At 44.1% G+C, this 22074-nt stretch overlaps 1 protein-coding gene across 2 annotated transcripts in view; it reads left to right on the top strand.

Annotated features, from left to right (window-relative positions):
* The window catches only part of LOC143983706 (complement C4-like), a 178284-nt gene extending 156418 nt beyond the window's left edge, over positions 1–21866 (top strand). For both annotated transcript variants that reach the window (XM_077483720.1, XM_077483728.1), the window contains exons 40-42: positions 2765–2848; positions 9163–9298; positions 21603–21866. In XM_077483720.1, coding sequence (XP_077339846.1) covers positions 2765–2848; positions 9163–9298; positions 21603–21744 — 362 coding nt within the window. In that variant the 3' untranslated portion in view covers positions 21745–21866. The remainder of the gene's footprint in view (positions 1–2764; positions 2849–9162; positions 9299–21602) is intronic.
* Positions 21867–22074: the final 208 nt, after the last annotated feature.

Raw genomic sequence — 22074 nt, 5'->3', positions numbered from 1 at the left:
AACCACTTGACCGAAAGATTTACCCTCCTTCATGACCAGGCCATTTTTTGTGATACGGCACTGCATTATTTTAACTGACAATTGCACAATCATGCAACGCTTTACATAAATACAATTTGTGTCCCTTTTTCCCATAAATAGAGCTTTCTTTTGGTGGTATTTGATCATCTCTGTATTTTTTTTTTTTTGCACTATAAACATAAAAAGACTGACAATTGTGAAAAAAAACAATATTTTTTTACTTTCTGCTATAAAACATATCCAATAAAAAAAATTCATCAATTTAGGCCAATATGTATTCTGCTACATATTCTTTGGTAACATTTGAATTCATTTTTTTATCCTAGTAATGGAGGCGGTCAATGACAGGAAGCAGCCTCATGGCTAACAGGGGACAGAATTAGAAATAGACTTGGGAAACTTTAACATTAATAAATCATCGAGACCAGGTGTCTTGCACCCGAGGGTACTTAGGGAACTCAGTCCAGTAATTGCCAGACCATTGTTCCTAATTTTTACTGACAGTCTACTAACGGGAATGTTACCAGCTGATTGGAGAAAAGCCAATGTAGCACCAATATTTAAAAATGGCCCAAATACATGCCTGGGAATTACAGACCAGTTAGCCTAACATCAATAGTATGCAAGCTCTTGGAGGGGATGATAAGGGACTATATACAAGATTTTAGTAATGAAAAAGGTATCATTAGCAGTAATCAGCATGGATTTGTGACAAATCTTTCTTTCTAAACATATCTATTAACCTTCTGTGAGGAGGTGAGCTGCCATCTAGATAAAGGAAGGCTCGTAGATGTGGTGTATCTAGATTTTGCAAAAGCGTTTGACACAGTTCCCCATAAACGTTTACTGTACAAAATAAGGTCAGTTGGCATGGACCATAGGGTGAGTACATGGATTGAAAACTGGCTACAAGGGAGAGTTCAGAGGGTGGTGCTAATGGGGGAGTAATCAGAAGGGGTCAGGGGTGGGTAGTGGGGTCCCCCAGGGTCCTGTGCTGGGACCAATCCTATTGAATTTGTTTAGAAACAACCTGGAGGATGGGGTAAACGGTTCAATCTCTGTATTTTCGGACAATACTAAGCTAAGCCAGGCAATAACTTCTCCGCAGGATGTGGAAACCTTGCAAGAAGATCTGAACAAATGAATGGGGTGGGCAACTACATGGCAAATGAGGTTCAATGTAGAAAAATGTAAAGTAACGCATTTGTGTGGCAAAAACATGAATGCAATCTATACACTGGGGGGAGAACCTCTGGGGGAATCTAGGATGGAAAAGGACCTGGGGGTCCTAGTAGATGATAGTCTCAGCAATGGCATGCAGTGCCAAGCTGCTGTTAACAAAGCAAACAGAATATTGGCATGTATTAAAAGGGGGATCAACTCCAGAGATAAAACAATAATTCTCCAGCTCTGCAAGACTCTGGTCCGGCCGCAGCTGGAATATGCTGACCACTTCTGGGCACCAGTCCTCAGGAAGGATGTACTTGAAATGGAGCGAGTACAAAGAATGGCAACAAAGCTAATAAAGGGTCTGGAGGATATTAGTTATGAGGAAAGGTTGCGAGCACTGAACTTATTCTCTGGAGAAGAGACGCTTGAGAGGGGATATGATTTCAATATACAAATACCATACTGGTGTCCCCACAATAGGGACTTTTGTCTTTTTTTTTTTTTAACCTCACCTATTATGTAACTACAATGACACTTTTGGGAACCAGTGACACTAATACAGTGATCAGTGCTAAAAATATGCACTGTCACTGTACCAATGACACTGGCTGGGAAGGGATTAAACATTTAGGGCGATCAAATGGTTAAGTGTGCCTAGCCAGTGTTTACGGGTACACTATGTGAGGTGCTTTTACTAGTGGTAGTAATGAATTTAATCTCTAGCTTTGCGGGGGGGGTCGGGAAGAAAAACAGCACTTCCCCACAGACAGGATAGAGCTGTGCCTTGTTTACATAGGCAGAGCCCTGTCCTGTGAGTGTTACAGAAACTCACAGCAGAGCCTGGTCGCTAGCGGTGCGCTCATGTGCCTCCCTGCCCGAAAATGCCAGATCACGTACTAGGTACATGGCAGGAAGCCATAAATCTATCCCTTATTTTGTAGACGCTATAACTTTTTCGCAAACCAATCAATAAACGCTTATTGCGATTTTTTTTTTTTTTTTTACCAAAAATATGTAGAAGACTACGTATTGGCCTAAACTGAGGGAAAAAAAATGTTTTATATATTTTTGGGGGATAATTATTATAGCAAAAAGTTAAAAATAATGCGTTTTTTTTTCAAAATTGTCGCTCTTTTTTTGTGTATAGCGCAAAAAATAAAAACTGCAGAGGTGATCAAATACCACCAAAAGAAAGCTCTATTTGTGGGAAAAAAAGGATGTCAATTTTGTTAGGGAGCCACGCCGCATGACTGCGCAATTATCAGTTAAAGCGACGCAGTGCTGAATTGCAAAAAGTGGTCCGGTCTTAAGCCAGCCAAATGGTCCGGGGCTTACGTGGTTAATATGTGTTTTTGGTTTAACAACCTTATTTCCATGTATGATTAGTATGATTTATAATTACGTTTGTACACGGTGGCAGATATTTTGCTCATTGCATTCTCAGGCTCCTCTTTCTGTTCTGTGTGGGCCAACCACACAAGCAGGAAATGACATTTCTGGGGGCGTTCTGTACACCACCATACACTTTAAGACCTCCATTCATTAGATGTCATGTTTTGTCTTCACAATGCAGGCTACCGTGTGAAGGTGTTAGAAATGAATCCAGTGGATGCGTTCATAGTGTACACAGTTCAAATGATTGAAGTTCTGCAGAAAAGTAAGTCAACAGCTTAACGTGAACCTGTGCCCATATATACTGTATATATGTGATGTCTGAGAAAGATGGACTGAGCTTCATCGAAACATTGACAATAAAAACACTGCTGTTTTTGATGTTCCTCCTCTGCAAGAACCATGAGTGCCTCCAAACCAGTTTTGGATTTACCGTATTTATTGGTGTATAACACGCACCCCAAGTTTAGGAGGGAATTTAAAAGAAAAAACTTTTAGGAGGGAAGTTTAAGGAAAAAAAACTTACATTTAAATGCCCATCAATGCAGCCTTGTCAGTGTCATTCTCAGCCTTCCATTTAGCCTTGTCAGTCATTTGCAGTCTTGTCAGTGTCTTTGCCATTTAAAAATGGCGCAGCCGAGATACAGAGCGGATGTCCTGTGTATCTCGTCAGCTTTCGGGCATTTTCAGCCACACTCGGCCACTTTCGGCTATTTTCGGACGTTCTCGGAGGCTTTTGGCTCTCCGGCTGAAAATAGCCGAGAATGGCCGAAAATAGCCGAGAACGGCCGAAGATAGCTGAGAATGGCTGAGTGCAGCCGAGAATACCTGGAAGCCGCAGAGAACGGCAGAAAGGGTTAGAAACAGCAGGGGATCGGCGTATAACACGCACCCCCGATTTCCCCCTGATTTTAGGGGGAAAAAGGTGCGTGTTATACGCCGATAAATACGGTATATTTCTTTGTGGGTGAGCACCTGGGCATTTACTTCAAACATAGAATGCCATAGCTACCCTTTCTATTTATACAGTGCTGTGAAAAATAATTTGTCCCCTTACTGATTAATTTTTTTTGCATATATGTCACACTTAAAGGATAAGTCCGACCTAAGCTCGTTTGGCTGGGCTTCTCCTATGGGTCACAGGAGTGAAATTCGTTTTTGCACTCCTGTGACCTGTTTTCAGTAGAGAGCATACTGACGTCACAGGAATCAGTCCAGGTAGCGCGTCATCCCGACAATTGGAGTCTGGATCCGCCAGGATCCGCCTGGACTGGCACCCGTCTCAGCCTCTCAGCGAGCTGCTGAGAGCCTAAGATGGCCGCTCCCCACCCCCTCCACATCTCAGCGCTCCAGTGAGCGTGGGGGGGGGGCAGAGCAGAGAGCCGCTGATTGACAGTCTGCAACTCTCTGCTCGGGGAGCTGTGGGAACCAAGCCATCAGCGGTTTTCGGTCGATCGGTTCTCAGTGTAGAGGCGCCGGGGGACAGATGCAGCATCCACCTAGGTAAGTATGATAGGGGAAAAAACAAACAAACCCATACATCTCTTTTAAATGATTCAGATCATCAAATACATTTTAGCGTTACACAAAGATAACTCAAGTAAATACAAAATGCAGTTTTTAAATAATGATTTAATTTATTAAGGGAAAAAAAGCTGTCCAAACCTGGCTGGCCCTATGTGAAAATAATTTCCCCCTAAAGCTAATAACTGGTGGTGCCTCCCTTGGTGGCAACAACTGCAATCAAACATTTGCGATAGATGCCAATGAGTCTTTCACATCACTGTGGAGGACTTTTGGCCCACTCTTCTTTGCAGACTTGTTTTCATTTAGCCACATGGGAGGGTTTTTGAGCATGAATGGCCTCTTTTAAGGTCATGCCATAACATCTCAATCAGATTTAAGTCCGGACCTTGAAAGGGCCATTTTTTGAGCCAGAGGTGGACTTGGTGGTGTGTTTCAAATCATTGTCCTGCTGCATAACCCAAGTGTGCTTAAGCTTGAGGTCAGGAACTGATGGCCGGACATTCTCCTTCAGAATTTTCTGGTAGAGTGCAGAATTCATGGGTCCATCAATTATGGCAAGTTGTCCAGGTCCTGAAGCTGCAAAGTCCCAGACCACCACACTACCACCACCATGTGTGACTGCTGGTATGATGTTCATTTTACGAAATGCTGTGTTAGTTTTACGCCAGATGTAATGGGATGCACACCTTCCAAAAAATGCAACTTTTGTCTCATCAGTCCACAGAATATTTGCCCAAGTTTTGTGGGTAATCAAGATTTATTTTGGCAAATGTGAGATGAGCCTTTGTGTTCTTTTTGGTAAGCAGTGGCCTTTGCCTTGGAACTCTCCCATGGACGCCATTTTTTCCCAGTTTCTCTTATTGTTGAATCATAAGCACTGACCTAAAATGAGGCAAGTGAGGACGGCAGTTCTTTAGATGTTGTTCTGGGTTCCTTGATGACCTCCTAGGTGAGTAGTCATTGTGCTCTTGGAGTAATTTTGGTAGGCTGGCTTTATAAATGGCTTTGTAACCCTTTCCAGACTGATACATGTCAATTCCTTTGTAACTCATCTGTTCTTGAATCTCTTTAGATCTCGGCATGATGTGTTGAATTTTGAGATCTTTTAGCATACTTCACTTTGTCAGACACCTCCTATTTAAATGTTGTCCTGATTCAACAGGTCTGGCAGTAATCAAGCCTGGGTGTGGCAAGTCAAATGAACTCATCTTTCCAAAAAATGTGGTTAATTACAGCTCATGCATGATTTAGCAAGGTGGGGGCAATTCATTTTTCACATAGCGCCAGGCAGGTTTGGACAGCTTTTTTCCCTTAAAGCGGAGGTCCACCCTAAAATGGACCTTCCGCTCAGCGTATTCCTCCCCCCCTCCGGCGCCACAATTGGCACCTTTCAGGGGGAGGGGGGTGCAGTTACCTGGATAATCCAGGTAACTGCACCCACTTCCGGGCTAGCTCTCTGCGGAAAGGGGCGTACATTACGCCCCTTTCCGCAAGTTCCCGCCCCCTTCCGCAAGTGCCCCGCTGCCTGCTGGGAAACACACAGATCCCAGAGGCAGCGGGGACCGTCCTCATTGCGCAGCGCGGCTCGCGCATGCGCAATAGGGAACCGGGAAATGAAGCCGAAAGGCTCCATTTCCTGATTCCCATACCCAAGATGGCGGCGGCAGCACTCGAGTGTCGATCTAGAGATCGGCTTCGGGTGCCGACATCGCGGGCGCGCTGGACAGGTAAGTGTCACTATTTTAAAAGTCAGCAGCTGCAGTATTTGTAGCTGCTGACTTTAAAAAAAAAAAAAAAAAACGCGGAGTCCCGGCGGACTCCCGCTTTAATGAATGAAATCATTTAAAAACTGCATTTTATATTTACTTGGGTTATCTTTGTGTCACATTAAAATTTGTTTGCTGATCTGAATAATTTAAGTGTTCAAATATGGAAAAAAAAAAAATCAGGAAGGGGCAAATACTCTTTCACAGCAATATACAGGTGCATCTCATAAAATTAGAATATCATCAAAAAGTTAATTTATTTTATACACAAAGTGATACATTTCAAGCATTTCTTTCTTTTAATTTTGATGATTATGGCTTACAGCTAGTGGAAACCCCAAAATTCAGTATCTCTGAAAATTAGAACATTACATAAGACCAAGGCCTTTTTTCAGCGGGAACATGGGGGAACGCAGTTCCGGCACCTCCGGAACTGAATGTATGTACTGGAAAGAGGTGCTGGAGGGTCTATTGATGCTGGCTGCTGGGGTATCTATTTCTGCTGGTGGTGATCTGCTTTGGGGTGGGGGTCTATTGTTGCTGCGTAAATCTACTGTTGCTGGTGGGGGGGGGGGGGTCTTATCTTGCTGGGTCAAATGTTGCTGGGTGGGACCTACTGTTGAGGGAGAGGTCTATTGTTGCTGGCTGCTAGAGAGTCTGTTGATGCTGGCTGCTGAGAAATCTGTTATTTCTGCTAGGGGTCTATTGTTGCTGGGGTGGTATTTAGTTGTGGGGGGGGGGGTCCATTGTTGCTGGGGGAGTCTTTGTTGTGTGGGGGATTTATTGTTTCTGGGGGATCTATTGTTGTTGCAGGGGGTCTATTGTTTCTGGGGTGGAATCTATTGTTGCTGGGGTCTATTGTTTCTTATTGCAAGGGATCTGCTTCAAAAATACTTGGTCGGGGCTCCTTTTGCATACATTACTGTATCAATGTGGCGTGGCATGGAGGCGATCAGCCTGTGGCACTGCTGAAATGTTATGGAAGCCCAGGTTGCTTTGATAGTGGTATTTAGCTCATCTGCATTGTTGGGTGGGTGTCTCTCATCTTCCTCTTGACAATACTCCACCGATTTTCTATGGGGTTTAGGTCAGGCAAGTTTGCTGGCCAATCAAGCACAGTGATACCATGATCATTAAACCAAGTATTGGTACTTTTGGCAGTGTAGGAAGGTGCCAAGTCCTGCTGGAAATTGAAATCAGCATCTCCATGGACTGACTTTGGACTTGATAAAACACAGTGGTCCAACATCAGCAGATGACATGGCTCCCCAAATCATCACGGACTGTGGAATATTTTGCATTTCATGTGGAAATCAAGGTCCCAGAGTCTGAAGGAAGAGTGGAGAGGCACAGAATCCAAGTTGCATGAGGTCCAGTGTGAAGTTTCCACAGTCGGTGATGATTTGGTAAAAGAACAGAGCATTCCTTCTTCAGCACTGCTCCACTGATGACTGGTGGGGTAATGATGAAAATGCTGAAGGAGAGGTGGAGAAAGCACTTAACTACAGAATGAATCAGAAGCAGAGAGATCCTTGCATTGCAGTTTCTTGGGTACAGCTTCCTCTCCAGCAAGGAGAACAATGAGCAGCAAGTGGTGACATCACTAAATCCCACTCCAAATCAGGTGAGGCTAGCACTCAGAGGCAGAACAGGCGCTACCAATAGGCGAGGTAGGTGCCGGCCTAGCGTGCACATCAGTCGGGGGTGCCATGGCCTCGCTCAGTGCCAAGCAAAGCAACACATTCCCCCCACTCGCCCGCCAGCTCGCCCACTAAACATCCCCACCCACTGTACATCCCCGCCAACTGAACACATTCCCGCTCACTGTACATCCCCGCTCGCTGCACCTTCCCCACCCACTAAACACATCCCCACCTGCTGTATTCTGTATATATCCCATAAGAGGAGGGAGATGGAGGGAGGCTAGGTCTGCCTCACCTCCTCTCCATGTCCCCGCAGTGCCCGCTCACAACCCTTGTGTACAGCCAATCTGTGTCTGGGAAGGGGGGGTGGGCGAGAGATTTCAAAATAGCCAGTGCTCCTGTCCTTATGGCTCCCTGAGCCTCAATGCAGCCTCAGTGAGTGATATCTCCCCTCTCTATGTGCCATAGTCTTCCTGCCTTCCATCTGATATAGTCTACCTGCCTTCCATGTGCCATAGTCTTCCTGTCTCCCATGTGCCATAGTCTTCCTGCCTCCCATGTGCCATAGTCTTCCTGCCTCCCATGTGCCATAGTCTTCCTGCCTTTCATGTGCCATAGTCTTCCTGCCTTCCATGTGCCATAGTCCTCCTGCCTTCCATGTGCCATAGTCCTCCTGCCTTCCATGTGCCATAGTCCTCCTGCCTTCCATGTGCCATAGTCCTCCTGCCTTCCATGTGCCATAGTCCTCCTGCCTTCCACGTGCCATAGTGATCCTTCCTTCCTGCCTTCCATGTGCCATAGTGATCCTTCCTTCCTGCTTTCCATGTATCATAATGATCCTTCCTTCCTGCCATGTGTCATAGTGATCCTTCCTGCTTTCCATGTACCATAGTGATCCTTCGTGCCTTCTGTGTGTCATAGTGATCCCCCTTCCTTTCTTCCATATACCATTGAGATCTTTCCCGCTCTCTCCCTAAGGGTTGGTTCATACTGCAGAACTGTCTCCCTGAAGGGTCCCTCATTCTCAAGTTCAAAAGTTGGGAGGTATGCGTATACATGGGCAGGGCAAAGGGGGTAGAGTCAGGGGCAGAACGGGGGAGGGCGGGCAAAATGAGGTTCCACCTAGGGTGTCAAAAATCCTTGCAGTTGCCTGAGATCTTACCCTACAGCTATGATGCTCACAGGATGTTTACTGCTATTTTTTCAGGAGGAATTCAAGACAAAATGTTAATCTTTCAGTGTTACTTCTTAAGCCCCATACACACTATCAAATTTTCTGCAGATTTTTTCCCTTCAGATTTACCAAATCCATGTAGTACAAGGACCTGCCTGATTGCATACACATTGAGGTTTGACCTCATATTTTATGGTTTTGGTAAATCTGAAGGAAAAACTCAGCAGAAAATCTGATGGTGTGTATGGTACTTCAGGCGCAATTCATAGTTCTAGATGTTCCTTATAACATAGCAAATCTTGCTTTGTGATTTTAGAGCCATTTTAATATGCACTATTTGGTATTTTTTTCTGAAAAGAAGAAAAACTTATTTTTTTAACCTTTTCCACCCACCCTAAACATACAAAAGAAATAAAATATGTACAAAATCACTCTACGTTCCCTTTACCTTTTCCTTCCTGTTGTCTAGGTGCAGATGAGAGCCTTGAAGCTGGAGACATCCGATACTTCTACCAGCGTGCAAGCTGCAAGATGCAATTGGAAACGGGCACAAGGGAGTATCTGATTATGGGGCAAGATGGGGAGACAACAGATGAAAAGAACAGGTGGGTGATGGTCATCTGTCTGCTATCACATTGGGGTTTAATCCACATCTACACTTTACATTTTTCATTTTTGGTAGAGGGTCAGCATTGACCACATTAGCCCTTTACATAAGGGTTGTTGTATTGTGTAATTGCGTGTGACCTCACAAAGAATGAGTATATGTTGTCTGTTGCTTGGCATGTGCACGTCTAGAGGACAGATGACCCAAAGAGGTGACTTTGCATTCCTTGGATGTGGTCTGGGCTCTGCGGGTGTATCTGCTATGGCTCCTTTTCGGAGGTGGGACTCGTTGTTTGTATCGGTGGCTGGTCCGAAGAAGGGACTGGTGGTCTTATCAGCCACCATTTCTTGGTGGATCAGACAGATTGTGGTTCAGCCAGGGGCGGACTGACAACTCATGGGGCCCCCGGCCAATAGGAGATTATGGGGCCCCCAGGCAATCAGAGATTATGGGGCCACACAGTATACAATCACACAGTATACACATACATGTACACTCAGTATACACAGACATGTTTCTATTGGCTGAGAAGGTACTGGAGAGGTGGGGCAGCTATAATCTCGGGATTTGTAGACCAAAATTATGTTTGTAAGGGGCATTTCAGAGACAGATGTAAAAAAAACACAGATTCTTACATACTGTCCCTGGTTTTACTGAGGCTGGCAACCTTGATGGGGCCCCCTAGTGGCCCGGGGCAGTGCCCGAGTGGCCAAATGGTCAGTTCGCCCCTGGGTTCAGCCATAAGGGGATGGGCGCCCCCCTTTCCTGTCACATTCTACCAGGGCAATTGGTGCCTCTTGGGCTTTCCGACATCAAGCGTATGTGTAGACACCAAACTGTTGGCACTCATCAAATGGGGTATTGATCTTAACATCTCAACTACAACCAAAACATTTTATCTTGCTTTAAGGGGAGTGTTTGAGCCTCTGTTGAGGTTTTACTTCAATCTGGGCCTCTACTGGGGAGACCTCCCCTTAAGCCCTGTCTCTGTTTACAGTATATAACATGGACACAGACATAAATGAAACCATTTTTAGTACAGCGAGGAAAGATTATGCCAATTTTTTTTTCTCTGCACCTCCCTGTTCTGCTGGGAACCTCTCCCCATGTATTGTATGGGTATCACATCAACAGGAAGTAAGAGAAAATCAACCAATGGGGCCACAGATGAACAAAAAAGAGTAGAACATTTAAGTCTTCCACAGTCTGGCCAAACAAAAAGAAAATTAATGGAGTAAGGCTTTAAACGTTCACTGTCCTTAGACCGTAGACCGTATATGTACGGCCTTGACAGCAAGTGGTTATACCTGGATCATGGCTTTGTGTAGGGTTTGGTTCACACCTACAGTGCCTTGAAAAAGTATTCATACCTCTTGAAATTTTCCACATTTTGTCATGTTACAACCAAAAACATAAATGTATTTTATTGGAATTTTATGTGATAGACCAACACAAAGTGGGACATAATTGTGAAGTGGAAGGAAAATGATAAATGGTTTTCAACATTTTTTACAAATATGTGAAAAGTGTGGCGTGCATTTATATTCAGCCCCCTTTACTCTGATACCCCCTAACTAAAATCTAGTGGAACCAATTGCCTTCAGAAGTCACCTACTTAGTAAGTCCACCTTTGTGTAATTTAATCTCAGTATAAATACAGCTGTTCTGTGAAGCCCTCAGACGTTTGTTAGAGAACCTTAGTGAACAACCAGCATCATGAAGGCCAAGGAACACACCAGACAGGTCAGGGGTAAAGTTGTGGAGAAGTTTAGAGCAGGGTTAGGTTATAAAAAAATATTCCAAGCTTTGAACATCTCACAGAACACTGTTTAATCCATCATCCGAAAATGGAAGTATGGCACAACTGCAAATCTACCAAGACATGGCCGTTTGCCTAAACTGATAGGCCGAGCAAGGAAAGCATTAATCAGAGAAGCAGCCGAGGGCCCATGGTAACACTGGAGGAGCTGCAGAGATCCACAGCTCAGGTGGGAGAATCTGTCCAAAGGACGACTATTAAGCTGGCCATACACCATACAATTTTCTTATTCAATTTCCTTTAAATTTACCTTCAACTATGTAGTACAAGGACCTGTCTGGTTGCATACTAATTGAAAGTGTTTAGATTTGACCTCATATTATATGGTTTTGGTAAATCTAAAAGAAATTTATAGAAGAAAATTGTATAATGTATGTTTAGTCATGCAGTCCACAAATCTGGCCTTTATGGAAGAGAGGCAAGAGGAAAGGCAAGAGGAAAGCCATAAGAAGTCCTGTTTGCAGTTTGTGAGAAGCCATGTGGGGGACACAGCAAACATGTGGAAGAAGGTGCTCTGGTCAGATAAGACCAAAATGGAACTTTTTGGTCTAAAAGCAAAATGAAAAGGAAAACTAACACTGCACATCACCCTGAACACACCATCCCCACCGTGAAACATGTTGGTGGCAGCATCATGTTGTGGGGATGCTTTTCTTCAGCAGGGACAGGGAAGCTGGTCAGAGTTGATGGGAAGATGGATGGAGCCAAATACAGGGAAATCTTAGAAGAAAACCTGTCAGAGTCTGCAAAAGACTTGAGACTTGGGTGGAGGATCACCTTCCAGCAGGACAACGACCCAAAATATACAGCCAGAGCTACAATTAGCTCAAAGCATATTCATGTGTAATGCCCTGTACACACTGTCGGACATTCTGACGACAAAATCCGTCAGATTTTTTCAGACGGATTTTGGCTCAAACTTGTCTTGCATACACACGGTCGTACAAAGTTGTCAGAAAATCCAAACGTTCAAAACGCGGTGATGTAGAACACGTACGACTGGACTATAAGTCCACCTAGTTCAACCAAAACCAAAAAATAATATCATACAATCCCATATACCCAATTCTATACCCAAAGTTGATCCAGAGGAAGGCAAAAAAAAAACAGCAGAGCATGATCCAATTTGCTAAAGCAGGGGAAAAAATTCCTTCCTGATCCCCCGAGAGGCAATTGGATTTTCCCCGGTTCAACTTTACCTATAAATGTTAGTACCCAGTTATAATATGTACACTTTTGTCTCGTAATTTATTCTGAGCACGTGTGGCACTTTATCCATCGGAATTGTCTACACACGATCGGAATTTAAACAATAGTATTTTGTTGTCAGAAAATTTTAGATCCTGCTCTCAAACTTTGTGTGTCGGAAATCCCGACGGAAAAAGTCAGATGGAACCCACACACGATCGGATTTCCCGACAACAAGATCCGATCACACATTTTCTGCCGGAAAGTCCGACCGTGTGTACAGGGCATTAGAATACCCCAGTCAAAGTGCAGACCTAAATCCAATTGAGAATCTTTGGCAAGCCTTGAAAATTGCTGTTCAGACGCTTTCCATCCATTCTGACAGAGCTTGAGCTATTTTGCAAAGAAGAATGGGCAAAAATGTCACTCTCTAGATGTGCAAAGCTGGTAGAGACATCCCCAAAAAGACTTGCAGCTGTAATTGTAGCGAAAGGGAGTTCTACAAAGCAGGGGGTCCTGAATACAAATGCACGCCACACTTTTCAGATATTTATTTGTAAACATGACAAACATGACAAAATGTGGAAAAATATCAAGGGGTATGAATACTTTTTCAAGGCACTGTATGCCTTTTTTCAGCCGCTGTGTGTTTGAAAAGGGTTTAAAAGCAAAACCGTGCATTTTTGGTTCAATAGACAAAGAAGCTGAAGAATCGCATGTAGGGCATTTTACTACAATTTTGCAGTGATTTGCATTTTTTAATCCAACCAACAACAAATTAGCAAAAAAACATAAACTCACCAAAAAAAAACATTGTTTCATCATACTTAAGTAGTAATTCTGTCAGCTTATAACCTGGTACCCTACGTATTCCCGTGTTTCACGCCACAGTTTTTCCAACTTTATTAAAACAGAAATACAGCAAACAAATCAAAAGAAAACAAACAAAATAAAGGGGTGGGGATGCTACTTTTTATGCATTTTTGGTTTAATAGACTTTAGTGGAGAAGCTGCAGAAAAGCATGTAGTGCATTTTTACCGCATTTTCCGCAATCTACCCAACAACAAATTTGTCCAAAAAAAACATAAAAAAATTGTGCAAAAAGCACAGCAAAAAGTAGTGAAGAAAAGCTCAAAAGCAAAATGTATTAATGTGAATCAAGCCTAAAAGTAATTTAAAGCGGAGGGCCACCCTAACAAAAAAAAACACAGCATTAATATTCTTAAAAAAATAAAAAATAAAACATTTGAAAAAAAAAAACATTTTTTACTTTACCAGAAACCCCTGTTGCTACGCAGTCTTCCTAATCTTCCTCTTCCTATTCCGCGGTGATCTTCGGTCTTCTCTCCTCCTCGCGTTGTCTTCTGGGGAATGGGGCGCCCTGTGTTCTCGGAACTGTGCGTTTCCTAACACAGCTCAGTCACAAGGCTCCACTGCCTGTTTCCCTTAGTGAGGATGGCGGCCCCGAGAGCCATGTTCAGCCCTTGCTAAATGAAACGTGGATCACATGTGAGGGATCACCTTGAACCTCAGTGACAGCAATAATTCCAGCACCATAGTTCATCTTTAACCACTTTCAGACCGGACCATTTTGCTGGTAAATGACCAGAGGTCTTTTTACACTTTGGCACTGCGCTGCTTTAACTGGTAATTGCGCGGTCATGCAATGTTGTACCCAAACAAAATTTGCGTCCTTTTCTTCCCACAAATAGAGCTTTCTTTTGATGGTATTTGATTGCCTCTGCGATTTTTATTTTTTGCGATATAAACGTAAAAAGACCGCAAATTTTGAAAAAAAATGATATTTTCTACTTTTTGTTATTAGAAAAATCCAATAAACTCAATTTTAGTCATACATTTAGGACAAAATGTATTCAGCCACATGTCTTTGGTAAAAAAAAAGTCAATAATTGTATATTTATTGGTTTGCGCAAAAGTTGTCACATCTACAAACTAAGGTACGTTTTCTGGAATTTACGCAGCTTTTAGTTTACGACTGCCTATCTCATTTCTTGAGGTGCTAAAATGACAGGGCAGTACAAAACCCCCCCAAATGACCCCATTTTGGAAAGTAGACCCCCTAAGGAAATTGATAAGAGGCATGTTGAGCCCATTGAATATTTTATTTTTTTGCCTCAAGCGATTGAATAATGACAAAAAAAAAATTTTTTTTTTTTTTTTACACAAAGTTGTCACTAAATGATATATTGCTCACACATGCTATGGGCGTATGTGAAATGACACCCCAAAATAAATTCTGCTGCTTCTCCTGAGTACGGGGATACCACATATGTGGGACTTTTTGGGAGCCTAGCCGCGTACAGGGCCCCGAAAACCAAGCACCGCCTTCAGGCTTTCTAAGGGCGTCAATTTTTGATTTCACGCCTCACTACCTATTACAGTTTTGAAGGCCATAAAATGCCAAGATGGCACAAAACCCCCACAAATGACCCCATTTTAGAAAGTAGACACCCCAAGCTATTTGCTGAGAGGCATGTTGAGTCCATGGAATATTTTATATTTTGCCACAAGTTGCGGGAAAATTACAAACTTTTTTTTTTTTTTTTTTTTTTTCACAAAGTTGTCACTAAATGATATATTGCTCATGCATGCCATGGGCATATGTGAAATGACACCCCAAAATAAATTCTGCTGCTTCTCCTGAGTACGGGGATACCACATATGTGGGACTTTTTGGGAGCCTAGCCGCGTACGGGGCCCCGAAAACCAAGCACCGCCTTCAGGCTTTCTAAGGGCGTAATTTTTTGAGTTCACTTCTCACTACCTATTACAGTTTTGAAGGCCATAAAATGCCAAGATGGCACAAAACCCCCACAAATGACCCCATTTTAGAAAGTAGACACCCCAAGCTATTTGCTGAGAGGCATGTTGAGTCCATGGAATATTTTATATTTTGCCACAAGTTGCGGGAAAATTACAAACTTTTTTTTTTTTTCACAAAGTTGTCACTAAATGATATATTGCTCACGCATGCCATGGGCATATGTGAAATGACACCCCAAAATAAATTCTGCTGCTTCTCCTGAGTACGGGGATACCACATATGTGGGACTTTTTGGGAGCCTAGCCGCGTACGGGGCCCCAAAAACCAAGCACCGCCTTCAGGCTTTCTAAGGGCGTTACAGTTTTGAAGGCCATAAAATGCCAAGATGGCACAAACCCCCCCCCCCCAAATGACCCCATTTTAGAAAGTAGACACCCCTAAATTTAGGGGTACACTAGTGAGACTAGGTAATAAATGGCGGGTGCCCTGAAACTATAAAAAAATAACTAACCAACCAGCGTCACCTGTAACAGTTATATGGTGATCACTGGTGAAAGGGTTAACTAGGGGGCAATCAGGGGGCTTTATGCGGTAGTATATGGGGGTCCCTGGCGCTATAAAAAGCTGCGGCGAACCTAAATACCTACCTGCCTAACTAGCGTCACCTGTGACACTAATACAGCGATCAGAAAAACGATCGCTTATTAGGCTGGGTTCACACTGGAGCGATGCGGGAACGCCACGAATGCGCGGCGGGTTCCCGCATCGCATGCCTCCCGGCGGCAGTTCACACTGCCCTATGCGAACTGCTGGGAGTGTCAGTGAAATGTTAATGACACCCCCAGATCAGTTCGCATATCGCAGTGCGATCTGCAAACTTGGATCGCATGGTGTGAACACCCATGCGATCCGATTCTGCTGCGGACCAAAAAAAGGGTCCCGTGCGAGTTTGCGGCGGGTGCGACACGAATTCAGCCATACTATCTGTATAGCTGAACTCGAATCGCACAGAGATCGGATGTGATTTGCACTGCAGTGCGGTGCGAATCACATCCGTTCTCATAAACCGCTGCAATGTGAACCCAGCCTTAGTGACACTGGCGACGGGGGGTGATCACGGGGTTAAACCTTTATTGGGGGGGTTAGGGGGGTACCTTAGAACTAAAGGGGGCTAACCCTAACTGCCCTAACAGTTATTAGTCACAAATGACACCTGCCGGGTGATCAGGGGGTTAAACCTTTATTAGGTAATAAATGGCGGGTGCCCTGAAACTATAAAAAAATAACTAACCAACCAGCGTCACCTGTAACAGTTATATGGTGATCACTGGTGAAAGGGTTAACTAGGGGGCAATCAGGGGGCTTTATGCGGTAGTATATGGGGGTCCCTAGCGCTATAAAAAGCTGCGGCGAACCTAAATACCTACCTGCCTAACTAGCGTCACCTGTGACACTAATACGGCGATCAGAAAAATGATCGCTTATTAGGCTGGGTTCACACTGGAGCGATGCGGAAACGCCGCGAATCCGCGGCGGGTTCCCGCATCGCATGCCTCCCGGCGGCAGTTCACACTGCCCTATGCGAACTGCTGGGAGTGTCAGTGAAATGTTACTGACACCCCCAGATCAGTTCGCATATCGCAGTGCGATCTGCAAACTCGGATCGCATGGTGTGAACACCCATGCGATCCGATTCTGCTGCGGGCCAAAAAAAGGGTCCCGTGCGAATTTGCGGCGGGTGCGGCGGGTGTGGCGGGTGCGGCGGGTGCGGCGAATGGCTGAACTCGAATCGCACAGAGATCGGATGTGATTTGCACTGCAGTGCGGTGCGAATCACATTCGTTCTCATAAACCGCTGCAATGTGAACCCAGCCTTAGTGACACTGGCGACGGGGGGTGATCACGGGGTTAAACCTTTATTGGGGGGGTTAGGGGGGTACATTAGAACTAAAGGGGGCTAACCCTAACTGCCCTAACAGTTATTACAGTCACAAATGACACCAATGCAAAAAAAAAAAAAAAAAAAAAAAAAAAATGACATTGGTGTCACTGTGACTGGGGGGCAGGGGTAATTGGGGGGGTGATCGGGGGGTAAAGGGGGGGTGTGAGTGTGCCTGGCATGTTCTACTGTGTGTGGGATGTGTTGGTGCAACTCACTGATCCGCTCTCCTCCGTGTCGGAACGAAAAATACCGACACGGAGGAGAGAATACATCACTTCCTCTCCTGTGTTTACATTACAGGAGAGGAAGTGATGTCACCGGGGATTTCCATTCGTCGGGAGCGATCGCGAGGGGGTGGCCATGAATGAATGGCCGTCCCCTCGTCCGGGATCGCTCCCGAACGAAAACCGACCGCCGCAGGCACCGGGCGGGGGCCCGATCGGGCCCCCGACCCGCGGGAGGCAAAGGACGTACATATATGTGCTTATGCCTGCCCGTGCCATTCTGATGACGTACATCGGCGTGAGGCGGTCGGCAAGTGGTTAACTATGAACTGATAACCTGTAAAGACTTTTAAAGCATGGCCTATGGACAATTTTAGGTACCATCAGGGCTGTCTTAATGAGTGGGCACACCTGGGCACTGCTCAGGTGCCCCAGCTGCAAGGGGGGCCCCTGCACTTTCCCCAAAGCAGTTGGTCCTTGAGCCCACGCTGCCCCAAAATTGGATGCCCCATGATGGCACTGATGGTGAAGGATACACAGTGGAGGCAGGTTGGCAGCGGTGCGCCATGCTGTGCAAAATGATACCTATTATTTCACAGCCAACAGGGAGGGGCAGGGCCGGAGTGCCAGTGATGCTCTGACCCCACCCCATGCAGCTTGAATGCTCAGGACTCGAAAGACTGAGGGGTAGGAGCTGGAGTGGGAGCTGCTGAGTCGGCAGCACTGAGAGCTCACCTGCGGAGATAGCATTGTGGATGGTGTCATGGTGGGCCCAGCTGACCGAAGTGCTTGGAATGCCCGGAGGATGCTCCCTCCTCCGCCCCTCCTTCTGCCTTCTTGATTGGTATAGGTGAGTCCAGTGCTGGAGGTGGGCACATAGACAAAAGTTCAGATGCACTGTATCTCCACTGGAAAAGGGGGTACTACATGGATGAAATAATGGTGCTGGAGGATATCAAGGGTGTATGGAGGAAACAATGCAGAGGGGGGATCTGAGGTGAATAGGGGGTAGCAATGCTTGGGGTAGCTTGGGTGACTATAGTGCTAGAGATATCAGGGATGTAGAGGCCACAGTGTAGGGGGTATCAGGGATGTAGTGGGGTCACAATACAAGGGGTATCTTATAGTATATGGTAACAGTGCTGGGAGGACTATCTAGGATGTAGAGGGCTCAGAGTGCTGGGGGGATATCTGGGGTGTAGAGGGGTCAGAGTGCTGGGGGGATATCTGGGATGTAGAGGGGTCAGAGTACTGGGGGATATCTGGGATGTAGAAGGGTCACAGTGCTGGGGGATATCTGGGATGTAAAGGGGTCACAGTGCTGGGGGATATCTGGGATGTAGAGGGGTCACAGTGCTGGGGGATATCTGGGATGTAGAGGGGTCACAGTGCGAAGGCATCATTCTAGCAGATATGATATGCACAGGACAGCTTTGTTGCTTTATGTATGTGGCCTTTTCCCGCTGTTTCTTTGCTGTACAGAATGATTGTTCATGTACTTAATGCGGAGCTCCACCCAAAAGTGGAAGCTCCGCTTGTCTGCCTCCTATCTACTTGATGTCTGTTTACCTGCACTGTCTCCATTGTAGGGGCCCCAGAGCATTACTTTGCCCAGGGGCCCATGATGCTATTAAGACAGCCCTGGGTACCATAGATTAAAATTGTGCAAGCCTATGAAATGACAGGAACATTTCACAGGCGTGCACAATTTTAAATCTTGACATGTTTGATATTTATTTACTCAACCCAACATCATACTTTGTATTTAACCAAAAAGGTTGGGTATAATATTGTGTTTGTATGCACTAAAATTCATTTAGGTCTATTTTTTTCTGAAAATTTGTATTGGGTAAACAGCTGCACAAATATCACATAACATACACAATTGCAACAGCTACCATTTTATTCTCCAGGGCTTCTGCTTTCAGAAAATGTGCCTTTGCACACACGTGACATTTAATGGCAACCCAGTCTTAGGCTGGATTCACACCTATGCATTTTTGGTGCTTTTTGCATTTTGCTGATTTGCACAACAGTCCATTTAAAATGGTTTCCTATGGAACACGTTCTGTAGTGCAAATCTGTAAAATGCACTAAAAATGCATAGGTGTGAATCCAGGCTTAGTACGTAAGGTTAAATATTGAGTTGGCCCATGCTTTGCAGCTATAACAGCTTCAACTCTTCTGGGAAGGCCGTCCACAAGGTTTAGGAGTGTGTCTATGGGAATGTTTGACCATTCTTCCAGGTACTGATGTGGACGAGAAGGCCTTGCTCGCAGTCTCCGCTACAATTCCCCCCAATGGTGTTCTATCGGGTTGAGGTCAGGACCCTGCGCAGGCCATAAATTAAATTGAGTTTGTGAAACCGCACTATCAAAAAGAAAAGCTCCATAAACCAAGCAGTTTTGATTCAAATAATTTATTAATTGAAATCTGTATCAATGACAGGCTTCCTAAATAAGATGCCTTTCTACTAGAAAAAATATAACATATAACATGTACAAAACATTGTTAAAAAGACAATCTGGATTATTAAATCACATGCTGAAAATTCGATGATACAGATAATTATCTCAAATATCAAAAAATGTATGGGAATTCCCATTTGTAATAAAGTGCACAATGAGCAGAGATAGCAATTGCCAAAATTGTGTTGAAGACAAAAGGATATCACCAAGATCAAGCTCCTAAATGGCCAAAAAGTGAAGTCCAAACTAGACACTGATTATAACAGTTCTTGATGGAGGTAACTTTCTGTATATAACAGAGTAATATCTCCTTATAGTCATGTGTATTGTAATTGGTCATTGATTTAAAGCAACAAATATTTCCTCAATATAGATAGAGAATGGTTGTGGCAAACCGCAATGAATGTTGATCAAAAAATATTGCAGTTATGTAGTAAAAACCATTCCTTAAGGATTTCACAGTGAAGGTAGCAGTAGATGCCAGATCCTTAACCACTTGACCACTGGGCACTTAAAACCCCTTCCTAACCAGACCAATTTTTAGCTTTCGGTGCTCTCACATTTTGAATGACAATTACTCAGTCATGCAACACTGTACCTATATGAAATTTTTGTCCTTTTTTTTCATACAAATATAGCTTTCTTTTGGTGGTATTTAATCACTGCTGGGTTTTTCTTTTTTGCGCTATGAATCAAAAAAGACAGAAAATTTGGTAAAAAACTAAACAAAAAAAAAATCTTTGTTTCTGTTAAAATTTATTGGCGAGTATTGCACATTATTGCAGAGTATTGGCAGAGTAATGCACATTATTGCAGAGTATTGCACATTATTGCAGAGTATTGCAGAGTATTGGCAGAGTATTGCACATTATTGCAGAGTATTGCCCAGTATGGGCACAGAGCAGCGCTGTGGGCACTACAGATCAAGCCCACAGCGCTGCTAAAAATGATCTCTCCCCCTTTCCCCTCGCACTGTACAGATAGGGGAGGGAGAAACCGGCGTCATGACATGACGCAGGTTTGTTTACAAGCGATCGCTGAGTCATGTTGGAACAGGAAGGGACCATCCCCAAACTGTTCCCACAAAGTTGGGAGCATGAAAGTGTCCAAAATGTCTTGGTATGATGACACCTTAATGGTTCCCTTCACTGGAACGAAGGGGCCAAGCAAACCCCTGAAAAACAACCCCACACCAAATGATTTGAACCAGTGCAAAGTCCTGACCCCAATCAAATGATAGAACAACTTTGGGATGAATTAGAGCGGAGACTGTGAGCCAGGCCTTCTTGTCCAACACCAGTGCCTGACCTCACAAATGCATTTTTGGAAGAATGGTCAAACCTTGCCATAGACACCCTCCTAAACCTTGTGGACAGCCTTCCCAGAAGAGTTGAAGCTGCTATTGCTTCAAAGGGTGGGCCAACTCAGTTTTGAACACTATGGACTAAGACTGGGATGCCATTAAAGTTCACGTGTGTGTAAAGGCAGGCGTCACAATACTTTTGGAAATATAGTGTATATAATTTTTGGGGGTTCCACAAAATTTTCTAGCAAGAAATAAAAATAAAAAAATTGCAGATTTTAACAAGTATGTGAAAAATTACAAAATTGCTCCAGATGGAAAGTGGTTAAAGGGTCAGTACAGCTCAGTGTAGAATTGCTCTGTGTTGGCACAAAAACTATATTGCCTGCTGAATCACCGAGGGTTTGATTTGGGGACATTGCTTGCCTGAAAAGGGTGACAAAAAAGAAGCTGAAGTGCACTATACAGTTATCTGTACATTGTACAATAGGAAGAAATTTAATATTGACAGCGCTGAGCAAATAATCCAGACTGCATATTTCTCATTACTTTTTCCTCGTTGTCTCATTCAGGTTGAGATACGTCCTAGAAGACAATTCTTGGGTGGAGGCATTGGGTAGCCCAGAAGTCTGCAAGGCCACACGCAACCGTAATAAATGCGCGGATGTGAACAGCTTCATGAATGACTACAGAGAAAATGGCTGTAAGGTGTAAAGCACCTTATTAATTTACCTATAATCTCGCTGTACTCAAGAGCTAACATTCACTCATCTCTATGCTTTCAACATACAACAGCTTATTTTTTTCAATAAATAAAGTATACTCATTTCTTTCTACCTGAGCTCTGCTGTCAGCCTCTGTGACCTACCTCTAACAACACTCTCATTAAGGACGCAGCTAAATAAGTAGTGTCGTTTCATTAAAATTACATTGCTTTATATAAAAAAACAAACACTGTTTATGACATTACCAAAGAGATGTGCACCAGGTTCAAAGCATGAAATGCTACAGAAAATGAACATACTACAGTAGAGAATGCAGGCA

This window comes from Lithobates pipiens, unplaced genomic scaffold, assembly GCF_037356315.1.
Source record: "Lithobates pipiens isolate NorthernLeopardFrog02 unplaced genomic scaffold, aLitPip1_a1.2 Scaffold_1, whole genome shotgun sequence".
NCBI classification, from domain to species: domain Eukaryota; kingdom Metazoa; phylum Chordata; class Amphibia; order Anura; family Ranidae; genus Lithobates; species Lithobates pipiens.
Note: the sequence above shows the minus strand (reverse complement) of the source record. Positions and strands in the feature narration are given on the sequence as shown.